Below are 15251 nucleotides of genomic sequence, written 5' to 3' on the forward strand. Positions count from 1 at the left end.
AACAACATAGCGGTCGATATGGGGGTGTGAACTGATTAGATGAGTAATAACCAGAAATGTGACAGGTGCCTCAGTCACAAAGTAGTGGCAACTTTAGGACATCGTGTTCCTTAAAGTCTCAACTTTTCATTTCAGTTATCCATGCCTTCGAACTTAAAGAACCTCTAAATAAAAGGACAAAGGTATTCTAGACCATCGGTATTTGACTCAAGGATAGAAAGCGATGGTTGCCAGTTTCGCATCCAAAATGCTGGCAACCTGTCAGTGAACTTGTATATGTTCCAAGGATATTTCATGGTCCGTTACGACTGAAGTTTGGTAAGAGTCAGCCCGCAAGTTTATCGTCACATATTCATTTTTCTCTGGCATGTATGCTAGCCTACTTTAGTCTATACTTAATGCTGAAAATTTGTTTAGAAAATGAAATTCTGCCTGGCTTACGTGTTGAACTTTTACCAGCGCTACATGCATTTTGTGCATCAGCGAGGCAGTGTGGCATTGGAATTGTACTACTCTTGCTAGATTGTCTTTGTAAAATGGTGCACAACTCCATAATCTACAATTATAGGTATCTAAGGACAAACCGCTCAGATATTTTGAAATAAAGGTCAATTCACAATTATGGGGTCTCTATTGCGGTTAGCTCTTTTATGAATATTAACGTTACTGCGGCCGCAGATAGCAACATGCTAGAATGACAACTAAATGATGTTCAGCAACATTGTAAGGTATTGCCTGGAAACAAAAGAAGGTACCAACCGTAGTAACGTATGGCGACAGAGTATCTTAATGGCGACGTGTTTCTTAACAGGGAAAACTGACCAATTTCAAGAGCAGGCAAGAGGACTGAATGTCAATCAATTATTATGCTAAACGGTACAGGATATACACCAACAGAAGTGACGTCATCATATACACGTGCGCACACATGTTTTTGCGATTGTCATAGGCTCATCATCATCCTAGGTAAATGGATTAGTTGGTGTTAGGTTTTCGGTACGAAAACATTGTTATACTTGTTATACTTAGATTTTGTATGTTACAATAATCTAAAACCACCACTCTATGCTCTTAATAGCCCCATTGTGAATATCTAATCATACGTTCGTAAATGAGTTTTTATTACTTACTTCATTGATTAAGAATTTTCGGGAATTCTTGTTTTAGTTTCCAAGTGTAAAGCGCCTTTGAATATTTAGCAAAATAAAGTGGCTATCGATAAGACTGAAAAATATTGTATGGAACACAAACGTTCCACTGACTTGTGTACGGTCACTATGGGTAGGAGTTAAAGACAACCAGAAATTCCCGTTTCTGTTTGCATCTGGTATGCACTCAGGGAGCTGTAATTATTTACAGTCTGGGGGTAGGAAGAATCGTATAGGGTCATTCAAAAGAATGAAAGCTAGAAGGGAGTTGCTCAAAATGTTGTGATAAAGAAGGGGGGATTACTCAATTTTTGGTGCCAAACGAAGCGAAACGGGGACACCCCATCTCGTTCTCTCTTCATTTGAATGTTCTAACAGTTTTTCTCAGTAAAAATAAAAATTGCAAGCACCTTTCAGACAGCACGGGACTGCACCCTTGCACATATCAATTTCTAAAAATTTCCACGCAAGAAAGGGGGCAGCCCTTCTGACACTTTCCTCACAGCCTCCGGCTTGTTCTCCCCATTTACTTTCAAATTCTGCTCTGTCAGATATCCAAGTGAATACACTGTCATGATACCCATCCAAATTAAACAATATTATATGGTTGAATACTGTTTTTTTTTCGTGAGCTTTTATATCTGTATTTTGTTGCGACTTTGAATTTCTTTTGTTTGTTTCACCTTTTTTAAAGTCTTATGAGATGACCAACGATAATCTAGAGGGTACAGGAGGATTCAAAAGGTCTTTACTAGTGCTGTATTTTTGTATATTGATTTTAACTTTTCTAGAGGGGTTCAGTCAAAATTTCTGCGGTAAAGAGGGGGGTTACTCAAATTCATCATGGTTCGCAGGCGGAGTTACGCGAAATTTCAGAGTCTCCGATAAGATTCCTCCGACCCTCCCCCCACGCCGTAAATAATGACGGCTCCCTTATTTTAGGTGCGCAGTGCGGATGGTAAACTCGTTTAAATTTTGCAGAAGTCAACCGAAGCACACTCTTTACGTAACAAACATTATGAGGACAGTCGGAATGCCTTTTGTATTTATTCTTTCTTATGAGAGAATTCATTGAAGGCAAGTATTTGTGCAGCGTGCCTTGTCACTGACAATAGCTCCATGTTAATCACCAGGCGTGTTAAGCGTGTTATTCTACTTAAGTGTCAGCTATGCTAAAAGAATGTAAACGGTGTTCAAATTTGTGTTGTAACCACGGGGATTTATTCAGGGACAATAAACACTAATATGTTAAAAACCAATAAGTTTCGTTGTCTACCAATTTTTTTGTCTGCCTTTCTGTTACCTGTATGTTCTGCTCGCTTGACGCGCGCGCGCGTTTGTAAGTGGGTGCGTAGCAAGATGCACTCACTTTCAGTGAACTCTTGCTTCCGCGCGTTACCTGAATATTTTGCAGGATTATCGAGTCTGACATCTACTTCGTCTTCCTCTCCCACTGAAAGAATAACTACTTTTCTGCCACTGACTCATTTGCAGAGCTATAGTCTTCAACTGAGCGCAGTCCAATAAGAGGACTGCACTCGCGCACCACTGGTGTGCACTCTGAGACTAGCTTTTTACTGTTTACTTTGAACTATATGTATAAATTTTACCACAGAATTGAATATTACTATACCATAGGTACAGTATTGTAAACAGCATACTTTAATTAAAACTAACTGTATAATGTAAAGAAAGGGGAGCAATAGCTATAAAAGAGCCACCAAATGAGACGATTTGATCACCTAAAGCTTCAGAATCGACAAGAACTCATAATACTGTAAATTACCATTGAATTGCCTCTTACCTTATGCTACATAAATAATGACCGTAAGAAATGTGTCACTTATTGACGCCACTCGGACACATAGAGTAGGGCGTTATCCAACCTAAACATCACGGTGCCCACTCACCCTTTTTAAATGACATTCTAGAAAGAGATCCACTTGTTCTTGTGATACCAATATTGGTATGTGTTACGACATAAGAACGTAATCAAATGAATGTTCGAATATTTTGTGGCGTCCTGATATACGGCTGCGCGGGCGAAAATGATTGTATCGTTTCACGCAAACAGATCATTACATTTACCTAGTGGACTCTCATAGACAAATGTGTATCATGTTTCGGTTTGAATCGAATCTATTTCATTTGTAAAGTTCTATGACGACAGACAAATAATAATAAAAGCTGCAATCACACACATACATTGTCAATTGAAAATACTTGACGAAATCATGCGTACAACTACTATTCAGCTACACACAATTCCAAGCGCGAAAAAAAACCCTTTATCACCGTCTAAAATAAGAAGTCCTGTGACACGAGAGTGACACGAAATTAAAATGTGATCGCACTCCACGAGGGCAATAGGCTTCGCGAACTAGCAGCTAGAGGGCGCCCTTTGTAGAAGCTTCAGTCTCTATGCCTAATTCTGATACGTCTTGGGAGTAAAGTTCACAATGATTTGCCAGAGCTAGCGATCTCAGTGGATGCGTAACACTGTACCATGTTTTGTGCCTATTTACTTTTTGTTAATTGATCCCTCTTGTGCAGTATATACTATTTTAAGTGATGATTGGTTTTCGAACACTTGATCATGTTCTTCTGTCGCAATTCAGATGGTATTTAATACGGTGTTTTCAATAGGTTTCGAACTCATAACATACGGATTCTGGTCACGTAGCGGAAAAGCAAAAGACAGAACCACTCGGCTAAATATCCACTCCCAAACAGCGGTTCAATAACCGGGCTAAGTTGTTACATTTCTCTAACTACGACCCCTCCACACTCCACACTCACCCTTGTACACTCATTATCACAATCGCACACAAACTCTATCGAAGCAATGAATACATCACACGTTCCCGTTTTGAGAACATTGCCTTCTACAGGGTCAGATTGTAACGTCATCAACAAATACATCATACGCTACTAACCGTCGAGCTTAACTAGAGTTTTGCCTTTCCTTTGGCCCCACACCTCTATTGACCCTATTGTATTAGGCAGGTATGTTGCACATCTGCAAAATCGTCTTAGGATCACATATCTTAACACTGTCCGTATTTTGCAGAATGTGGTTTCTCAAACCGTATTTTGCAGAATGTGGTTTCTCAAACCCCCTTACAAACTATTGTCTTACTTTCCACGTTGATTAAAAGGGATAGCGAGATTTAAGGGTGTCTCAGTATGTCGTAAACTCCCCGTCACCCCAGATATCCTGCCGGCCATTGGTTTCAACACAACTTTACTGATACTGATGATTTTAGTGTCGTTTTCTTATATTTAATGATATGAAACGCATCAGCATTCCAGCAAAGTTTGGTGTTTATGCTTTGCCGGGTCGGTCTGATGGACTAGAGGTGTTCACACCATATAAACTTTGGCATTATTTTATACCGGGTTGGACGGGACTAGATGGGTCCATGGTTACACGCTAAAATTGGTTTTCTGGTTCTCCTTATAATCATGTATAGATATTTTTGTTAATGTTAATTTATTTGATAATTGTGTTGATCATGGATGTCACATTCTTAGTACACCTGTAGTCCGATCAGACAGATGACACCATCATTGAGTTAGCATGAAGATAAAGAAACGGAATCGATATAAATCGAGACGGAAGCCACGCAGTGACTGGCAAACGCTAAATAATCTAGACCGTTTCTAGACCGTAATCACCGTTTAACACATCACCGACCTGGGACTTGCAGTCCGTTAAAAAGAATCGTCTGATTATTTTCCGATAAAGGGGAGGGCCATTGCTTTTTTCCATGGAGGATCTTAACGTGCTAATTTAGAAAGTTTAGAACGATGCTTAGATCTGGAGATGACACAGATATCATTAAAGATTAGTTAATTTGTTTTTCTAGTAGCAAATTTGCACGGCGACCTCCCAGATTTTATTCTTGATTTTGAAAGAATATAGTTGAAAGGTCACTTCAGGAACATTGGTCGCGGTCTTTTAGAAATCATTTTTACTCCAAACTTGACAGAGCCGGTTGCTTATAGTCGATGTTTCAGGAATTTTTAGCAATATTTTCATGACATGTGTACGCATCAGTTACAGCGCCCTCTCTCAAAGACAAAATAACTGTATAACTGTAATTCCGTATTCCATCCTGTATTTACTCACACCTGTAATTTTTTCGTACCAGTTATTTTCATTTTATTCCTATATTATCTTAATTTCACGCCTAGATTTTTTTATTTATGTGACCTTTGAACCTACAACTACAGATATTTCAACCCAAAACATGCGCCACTCAAATACGCTTCGAATCGACAGTTTTTATTCGAAAATCGGAAATTTGCTCAAAAAGTGGTGATGAAGACAATCAATATATGAAGTATAACCTATTTATGCAGCACAATGCAATGCAATTAAATGCTCTCGCTTGCCGTTTTCTAACATCTGGATGAAAAGATACTTGTGAATATAGTAGGTAAATCGGCACCATTCCTGTGTTGAGGGGCTGATGCCTTGAGAATCAACAATAAACTTATCCCCACACGGTGATCAAAATCTGCCAACAATTTGCATGATCAGGATAATAATAATAATAAAAATACTTCTTATCAGCGCATTATACATAAAGTCTCTATGCGCTTCACAAAACAGGTAAAGTACACATACATTAAACTTTAACAAACAGTTCGCATTAAGAATCGGTAAAAAGAAAAGTTTTAAGCTGTGATTTAAAAGATCCAACTGATACAGCTGATCTAATTTTAAAAGGAATAGAATTCCATAATTTTGGACCTGCCACAGAGAAAGCCCGTTCACCATAAGTAGAGGTTGCAAAACGCGGAACAGTCAATGTAGCATTGTGGTTGGATCGCAAAATTCGTGACACCTTTTTCAAAGACAGAAGTTCAGTGATATACGATGGACATATATTGTTTAAAGCCTTGTAGACAGTAAGTAAAATTTTATAGTCAATGCGCTTCTTCACAGGCAACCAGTGGAGATCTCGTAATACAGGAGAGATATGATCATATTTCCTGCTCCTGATGACAAGTCTAGCGGCTGTATTCTGGACTCGTTGTAGTTTTTGCAACTCTTTGATTGGAAGCCCATACAGAACAGCATTGCAGTAGTCCAATCTAGATGTAATGAACGCGTGGACGAGTTTTTCAGTGCTGGCATTGTCCAAGTATCGCCGAATTTGGCCAATTTTTCTGATTGCGAGAGATGCTGTTTTGCAGATGTAGTTTACATGGTTTGTCATTTTAAGTCCTGAATCAAGCATGACACCGAGGTCACGTGTAACTGATGATGCACTTACAGAGCTTTCACCAATGTTGATACATGGTATCGGAATTGTTTTGCTGAAGCGTGACGAAAAATGGATGATCTCAGTCTTGTTATCGTTCAGTTTAAGCTTATTGGATGTATACCATACCCGCATTTCCTCAATACACGCTTCGATACTTGAAATTGTTGTTGCATGTTGTGATCGTTTCATAATCATATACACTTGGGAGTCATCCGCATACATCATACAGTTGATATTATGCTTGAAAATCAAGGGCTCTAAAGGTGATATGTAGATATTAAAGAGAATCGGCCCAAGCACTGATCCCTGCGGAACTCCAAATTCCAAAGTGTGACTGGTTGATTGGGCCCCTTCAATAAGTACATGGTGAACTCGGTTCTCTAAGTATGATTTAAACCACGAAAGAGCCAGGCCAGTTATACCGAAACGATACTGCAATCTGTTAAGTAAAATTTGATGATCTATGGTATCAAATGCCGCAGATAGGTCTAGAAGGATAAGGATGACTTCTTGCTGTCCATCGATAGCTCGAAGTATGTCGTTGTAAACACGAACAATTGCCGTTTCAGTACTATGGTGTTGACGATATGCAGATTGCATCTTTGTATACAGATTGTTGTCTTTCAGATGTCGATACTTGTATGGGACGGTCAAATACGAAGCATGTCAGTCGGAATTTTTCAATAGCATGCATGTTTATGGTTGATAAACATGTCAATCACATACACATGGTCTACATTCAAGAACGAAGAAAAATTACATAGGAGAAATTATTTTGAAAATTATTGGTACATTTTACGGCTTTTTGTCGAGTTGCTCTGCTACTTATTTCTTGCTCAATAAATTTTCAAGTAACATAATTTATTGATCCATTCACCGGACTGTGTCGTCTTTTTGTGCTTCATGTGGCTTAGAGAAGACTTCTATTTTCCGTAGGTAAAATGACATCCCCTCCAACTTTGGCTGACTCTGTTTTTGGTGGCTGGTTCTGCTTTTGTGTTTCGGATTGTGCATCTGTTTTAATTCTCCTTTTGTCCGTTTAGAATAATTCCAGTGTGCACGACCAAATGTAGTCGTGGTTCATTTATCGATAATGTCTGTCCACCAGTACGCTAACTACGCTATGATGCTTTTTTTCCACGAATCTATTTTGGTTACTCGGAAGTATTAATTGACGGCATTCCAAACATCTGCGACTTTGTGAAAACACTCAAGTCATTTTTCACATATTTACCTTGTTTCCTGCCAGAATCTGAAATGAATATGCATCGATTCCCAAAGTGTCCTGGAAATTAAACGCTTTTTCTCCAGGCCTTGAACTCTACAAGACAGACAAGAAAAATCCCGTCATCCATCATATTTTTAATTATCTGTCTATTTCAAACGCTTTAGACCTAACACAAGTTATTCAACGGGATAAAAGTCCAAAAAAACGACTTCTTTATTGTAGAATATTTGTCAGTTTTGTAATATGCAAAGGTTATCGACCTTGAATTAGTGCTAGAGAGATACCACATACGACATAACCTACCTGACATTTCATGACGATCATTAAAACATACGAGCAAAGGAAACACGCTAAGTCAGCATACATAGGCAATAAATATATCCATAGGGAAGTTTGACTGTGCGACAAACGCAGGTCATTGGTATCATCTCACTTTATTCGTTTTCATGTCTCACTGCATACACCATCGGAACCCGATAGAATTCTTCATAAGCATTCACGTATATTTAATATACAAGTGACTATTTCTTTTTCGAAAGAGGATCGCGTTTAGCCTTCGTATGAGCAATATGTAGTGGGTTTGAACAGTACACGCCCTTTAAAATAACTATATCGAAAACTAGACGATTAAATTCGTTGAAATTTCGGGATCTACAGGTACAGTAAGGTTATACGGAAGCTTTTCATGAAATAAGCTCATTATTTTAAAATATATTAAAATCAAACCCTTGGAAAATAGGAACCCAGGACTGCGTTCTCAAAATAGTAAAGAGAAGCCATGCCTGATTTCTCAGGCAATAACTGTCATCACTTCCACACAGAGCATTTGGTAATCTAACCTCCCGAAACAAAACTAACCTTTGTGGGCGTGGGTCAGATAGATATAAATTCTACGCCACTTAAACCTACCTCTATAGGTGAGGACAGACGTAACATAGATTTGAACATCGTTTACATTCTATTTGAGTCAAGCTGAATAACATTCTGAATGACCTTTGGCATGGCACCATTATTAGTGACAAGGCACGCTTTACACGTACTTGCCTCTAATGAGTGATCTGATAAGAAAGAATAAACACAAAAGGCAATCCGACCGTCTTCATAATGTTCGTTACGTCAAAGTGTGAGGTTCGGTTGACTTCTGCCAAATTTAAACGAGGCTAGCATCCGCAGTGTGCAACTAAATATAAAAGAGCCGTCATTATTAACGGCGTGGGGATAGTCGGAGGAATTTCATGAAAAACTCTGAAATTTGAGTAACCTCCTCTCCAACGCAAAAAATTTGACTGACACCCCCTCCCCACTTAGGTTAAATACCTCTACACAAAAATACAGCTATAGTAAAGAGAAAGATAGATAGAGTGGCAACGGGTATTGTTTAAGGCGTGAATCGGTTACGTAACCCATCCATGTTCGCCTCGCCCAAGGTTGCTCTCGCCTCTCTTTTCCGAACAGTGCCGACCATGAATCCTTCGGTAGTTTTCGGATTTTCGCCAATTGCTAAGCGAAAGTATGTTCGGCAAAGTTTGTGTTGTTGTTGTCGTGTGGTGCTGAGCAGAATTGACGTGCTGGCGAAAACGGGAGTGTTTGAGCTTCAGGAAAACGAGTTTACCGTTTTAAAAATTCCTCTCATATTTTTATGAATATATAATGAGTGTGTTTGAACCAAATTTGAAAGTCTTTTATCGATACTGTCTGGTTTTACTCAATGGTTTACGGTCAGTCGTACCCTGTTTTACACGTGCGTCAAGGAAAGACATGTTTATGAAACTGCTGGCGTGTTATGTTTTGATTGGCGTGAAGCAGTGTTTCTGGCCTGAGAGCTCACAAAGTAAACTATGGTTGCTACGCGACTGGCAGTACGATGCCATCTCGTCGTATTTTTCGCATAATCTCGTGTAATCATCAACCACAAACAAAGCCTCCAAAAAGTTTAACACCTTTGGAGCTCATTTTAATATGAAAAGCCAATAGTCTACCGAGACGACCATGGAACAAAAGGCATGCAAGTGTTGCTACTCTGTCTATTTTACTCTGTGGCTATAGTAAAGACATTTCAAATCCTTCTGTACCTGGCTAGATTATCATCGGTTATCACATGACGGTTGAAAAAGATGAGACAAACGAACAGAAATTCAAAGTCGCGACAAAATGTAGATATAAAAGCTCACGCTATGAACAGTATACAGCCATACAGTATTGTTTACTTTGGATGGAAAGCATGGCAGTGTTTTCACTTGGATATCAGACATGGCAGAATATAAAAGTATAGGGGGAGAGCACGCCGGAGGCTAAGGGGAGAAGTGTAAGAGGGGGTATCGGTTGTCCCCTCTCTTGCGTATAAATTTTTAGAAATTGATATGTGCAATGGTTTAGTCTCGTGCAATTTAAGATGTGTTTTCAATTTTTATTTTTACTAAGTAAAACTATTAGAACACCAAGAAGGGGGAGAGCACGAGAGGGATAGGGTCCTCTCGCATCGAAAATTTTGAGAAATAGATGTGTGAAATGGTGCAATCTGAGAGGTGTTTCAAGTCATTTTGAACCCAAAATTGAGTGACCCTTTCTTCACGCCACATTTTAAGCAACCCCTTCTAGCTTTCAATTTTTGGGTGACCCCCCCTCAGATTCCTCCGACCCATCCCCAGGCCGTAAATAATGACGGCTCCCTGTGTGCATTACGTGTGACCAAATGCAAACAGAAAAGGGAATTTCCAGTTGTCTTTCACCTTTACCCATAGGGACCGTACACAAGTAAGTGGGATGTTTGTGTTCGATACAATATTTTTCAGTCTTTTCGATAGCCACTTTATTTTGTTAAATATTCAAAGGCGCTTTACACTTGGAAAAAAACAACAATTCCCGAAAATGCTTAATCAATGAAGTAAGTAATAAGAACTCATTTACCAACGTGGAATTGGATATTCACAGTGGGGTCTTTTAAGAGCACAGAGTGGTGATTTTAGATTATACATACAATATCTAAGTATAACGAGCCTATAACAATATTTCCAAAGGAAAACCTAAGACCAACTAATCCATGTACACAGGATGTAAGCCGATAATAATCGCCACAGCATGTGTGCGCATGTGTATATGATGACGTCATGCACTTCTGTTGGTGTAGATCCTGTTCCGTTTAGCAGAATAATTGATTGCAATTATTCAGTCCTCTTACCTTCGCTTGAAATTGTCAGTTTTTCCAGTTAAGAAAACATCGCCTTTAAGATACTCTGTCGCCATGAGTTACCAGGGTTAGCATCTTCATTTGTTTCGAGGCAATACCTTGCTATGTTACTGAACGTAATTTTGTTGTCATTTCAGCATGCTGCTATCTGCGGCCGCAGTAACGTTAATGTTCATGGAAGACCTAACAGCGATAGAGACCCCATAAACCTTCCAGGAAGTGAATTGACCTTTACTTCAAAATATCTGAGCGGTTTGTACTTAGATAAAGGAGCTGTTAACCATGTAGATAAAGGAGTTGTTAACCATTTTACAAAGACAATGTAGCAAATGTAGTACAATTCCAATGTCACATGGCCTCGATCATACACAAAAAGAACACCTATGTAGCGATGGTAAAGTTCAAAACCTCAACCGACCAGACTACAATTTTCTAAACAAATTTCAAACATTGAATGGAGACTAATGTAGGCTAGCACAGAGAAAATTGAACATGTGACGATAAACTTGCACGCCGACACTTGACAAACTTCAGTTGTAACGGACCATGGAGTATCCTTAGGAGATTCAAATCCCCGGACAGGTTGTCGGTATTTTGGATGCGACACTGCCAATTATCGCTTTCTATCCTTGAGTAAAATACCGATGGTCTAGAATACCCTTGTGTCACGCACACCTCATCAATATTTTACATTCCTTATCTTTTACACAGCATTTCGTCTTCCATATAACGCATGCTATCCATTATTTATGCCAAAGTAAGATCTCATAGGTCTGTGCTACAGTGACACTTTTTGAATAACGTTTTATTGAGACTTTATGCATTGATCTCTTTTGCAGTTCTACTGAAACTGCTGTACTTAACTTTATGCCACTCACAACCCAACCCACTTGATGACATTGTAAATGTAATTTTATGACAACGGTAATGTTATCATTTCAACATTTTCATTTTCTAAATCAAATCAATATCAAAGTACTGAGTATTTTGAAAGCAACAATATAATTTTGAAATTTAAGAACCGAGGCAAAAATGAAATTATTCACATCTATCACATTAGCTACTAATACTGGTCAGTTTTGCATTCTGTATGAATTTCCAACTAGTAATGGTAAAGTATGATGCTATCTCTTGAAAAAGTCCCCCCACCCCATTTCCAGACAATGTGTTTGACAGTCACGTATCATAAACAAAGCATTTTATACACAGTTGGCAAAACTGATAACACTGATAAATACGAAATTATATTTCCGTAGAACGACAGTTTCTGATTAGTGCTCGGCATTTCAAGACCGTTGTAATCTTAATGTAACACGAGTCCTCAGTAAGCTGAGCGCTACTAGGTTGCACACCAACGCCTTCAGCCATTTGCATTATAGGGAACTGGTCTTAAATATTCGACTCGCTCACTCATTTGAGTATTTCAGTTTATTCACGCTATTGATCATCGGTTGTCTTGTTGTTTAGTTCTTTGAATTCTGCGGTAAAGAATCTCTGCAAAAAATGAAATTACTGAAGTTGTAATGTTATTGATATCCGGAAGCAATGCATCAAAAGATACACAGAAATCAGCCAATACAAATAATAACAATACTACATGTTGTATTCCTATAAATATGTACTGGAGATATTACAAATGAAAGAAGAATGCAAAGAACAACAGGCGATGTGAAATTGGTAGAACGTACTTGAGAACTATTTGCTGGTATCCTGAACATACGATCGAAGTCAGTCATGAGTTGGTCTGATGTTGGACGCTCGTACCTGTCTTCATGCCAACAGCGCTGCATGATCTGGTATCTACGAGAAATGAAACATAATAGTCTACGACAATTAACATTCTTATTCCATGTGTAGGCACACCTGTTAGGGCTCTTAAGGTAGTATGCACTTCGGAAGTGAAATACTTAAACTTTTGCTCTAACTTTCCTGAAAGAATCTTTCAATCATTCTCTTTCAAATTCAAAAATAAAAATAGGGGGTCACCATGCAAATTTTGGTACTAGAGAAACAAATTACCCAAGATTTACCAATATATGAAATTCAAAATGGCCGCCATCCCTGTGTTAACTCTATGGAGAAAAATAAAACATTTCGAATCTCGAAAAACTAAGCCTATGGAAAGTTTTCTTTCACCTAGAGCTTTAAAATGAACACCCACATGTGGTATATCAGAAGAGAATTGTAAAAGTTTGAGAGTCCGAATATCTGTCCCCGAGGTGCGTTCTACCTTAAATCCTTATGGGTATTGAGAGTAGTGTTTGTGACGGCATGGAGCTAGAGAGTGGGTGGTTAGCTTATGCTATCTACGTATTTTATCTATATCTCTCTTAGTAGAAGAACTACTTTCCCCTGAGAAACAATAGTGAAGTTGGATTTGATAAAAGATAAAACCTGTCATGGTGATAAAGATAAAATCACAAGGAAACCCTGTCTGTTGATTGACTATCAGTCCCACGACTTTGGCAACTTGGACATACTAGGTTACAGAATCAGAGATTAGAAGACAAGATCACTCACGCTGTAGTTGTACATCCTTCTGGTTTCACAGGTCTACCGCCTTTTTGTAAATACTCAATTAAATCTTCCACTGGAACATCCATCAAAGGAGAACCACCTAGTCAAAAGACCAAAATGCACCGTGAGACATTGAGTCGGATAGAACTACCGCAAACTTGGTGTGATGGAAAGTTTTTGCTGTTTCACGTACGAGGGACTACTTTCATTTGTAATGATGAGTCTCAGCACTTACCTAGTGAACCTATTTCCCACAGTAGTATTCCATATGACCACCTGTGATATGAATAACCGGACACAAAATTACTATGTAACAGGATATTATAGAGTGTAAGGAATGACACGTATACAGCAATAGGAGAACACTTTATTCATATTTCTGATGAGAAGTAATCCTGCAAAGTAGTAATTACAGAACATTCCAATTGTGTAACAAACACTATTGGTAATTTGAAGGCGAAACCAAAAGTGTTTCGGGAAGGCTCATCGATACAGACGGATGTTCATGTATTCATTGTTATTTATCACAGATTATTGAAATTACAGGGATTAAGCCTCATTTATGTGTTTATTTTTCGGACCTTAATCTTACCTGTCTCCTTCAAGTGTAAAGGTTCCATCAACGAGAAACTCTACAGGCATCCATCGCAATGGGAATCGACAGTGTTGATTTGCCTGAAAATATATATATAAATGGTACGAGAGTTACTGTGGATAAAAAGTAAATGTGATACGTGTCATTCCGGGAAACCGTCTTGCCATCAAAAGGTCCCTATAATAGTGGAATACCTTTTACAAGGCGGACAAAATTTCAATTCTTGGGTCAAAAATTAAATAAATACATAAAACAAAATAAATAAATAAAAGCAAAAAAAGAAACAAGGAAGGACAATTTAAAGAGCAAAAACTTCAAATCCCAATAGCAAGAGTGAATGTATCACTTCGAAGTCTTTCATGATCGAAAGTCACGAAATACAACAGGGAGTCTTGTTACACGGTTGAATGTATACATGAGGTTTTGTTCATCACATTCGACTTCCACATGTGAGTACCTTTTCAAATGATGACAACATTTTCCTTGTTTAAAGGAAGACGCACAAATGATTTTTCACGAAGCTAAATCTGTCAAAAACCCACCCACAAGAGTGAATGATAGTCACTCCCAAGTCTTTCGTAAACATCTCGTCCAAGTCCAAAATCTCCGATCTTGGCTGTGAAATCGCTAGTCAGGAACACATTGCGAGCAGCGATGTCTTTGTGCATCACACCTTTTATCGCCATGAAAGACAGAGCATTGGCGATGTCTCTGGCAACTTTTATCAATCGGGTTTCAGTTTCTGAGCTGACAAATGTCAGTGATTTAAGGTAGGTCTTCAGATCACCTTCGGATGCGTATTCTGTCAGTATGTATTTCGAATCTTGAAGAAAGAAAGCATTTACAAAAGTAAATGAATTTGCTTTTATGGTAAATAACACTATAATTGTTTTGTAAACCAAGGTAAAAAAACACAAGTATGAGAACTTTGAAAACAATTCCTCATATAGTTATTAATATTATAGATCTTTTCATCAGTCAAGAATGACTCTATTATTCAAGACAAGCTTGATTACATAACTTAGGTAGCTGTTCTATTACATCTTGTATCTTTGTCTTTGTTGGTGTTACGAATAGTCCAAAGCTTTTATCAATACAAATACGCCATTACTTTAGCAAGAATATTACAGTCCTACCTCCACTGATTTCAATGCCAAGAAAAGAAATAATATTAGGATGGTTTGCCAATTCCACTAGACACCGTACCTCGTTGACGAAATTATTCCGGCTTATAGCATCTGAACGAGCTGAATAGAAACAAGAATATACAGTTCAGTAGGCGTAAACCCTGGCTGATTAG

At 38.4% G+C, this 15251-nt stretch overlaps 1 protein-coding gene across 1 annotated transcript; it reads right to left on the reverse strand.

Annotated features, from left to right (window-relative positions):
- Positions 1-11619: 11619 nt before the first annotated feature.
- LOC139147337 (fibroblast growth factor receptor 3-like) lies at positions 11620-14770 on the reverse strand. Its single transcript, XM_070718396.1, has 6 exons — positions 14494-14770; positions 13949-14031; positions 13592-13632; positions 13360-13456; positions 12528-12639; positions 11620-12333 (listed from the first exon to the last, which is right to left on the reverse strand). The coding sequence occupies exons 1-6, from the start codon at positions 14635-14637 to the stop codon at positions 12277-12279; spliced, it is 534 nt and encodes a 177-aa protein (XP_070574497.1). The 5' UTR covers positions 14638-14770; the 3' UTR covers positions 11620-12276.
- Positions 14771-15251: the final 481 nt, after the last annotated feature.

This window comes from Ptychodera flava, chromosome 13 (genome assembly GCF_041260155.1).
Source record: "Ptychodera flava strain L36383 chromosome 13, AS_Pfla_20210202, whole genome shotgun sequence".
Classification (NCBI taxonomy): domain Eukaryota; kingdom Metazoa; phylum Hemichordata; class Enteropneusta; family Ptychoderidae; genus Ptychodera; species Ptychodera flava.

Bases quoted from the DNA above. Each gene is read 5' to 3' on its own strand.
- LOC139147337 (XM_070718396.1), bottom strand. From the start codon at position 14,637: ATGGCGATAAAAGGTGTGATGCACAAAGACATCGCTGCTCGCAATGTG. The intron at 13,633-13,948 runs GTAAGATTAAGG...TTCATATCACAG, and splicing joins TTTACACTTGAAGGAGACAG to GTGGTCATATGGAATACTAC. The intron at 12,640-13,359 runs GTGAGTGATCTT...CATTTCTCGTAG, and splicing joins GAAGGATGTACAACTACAGC to ATACCAGATCATGCAGCGCT.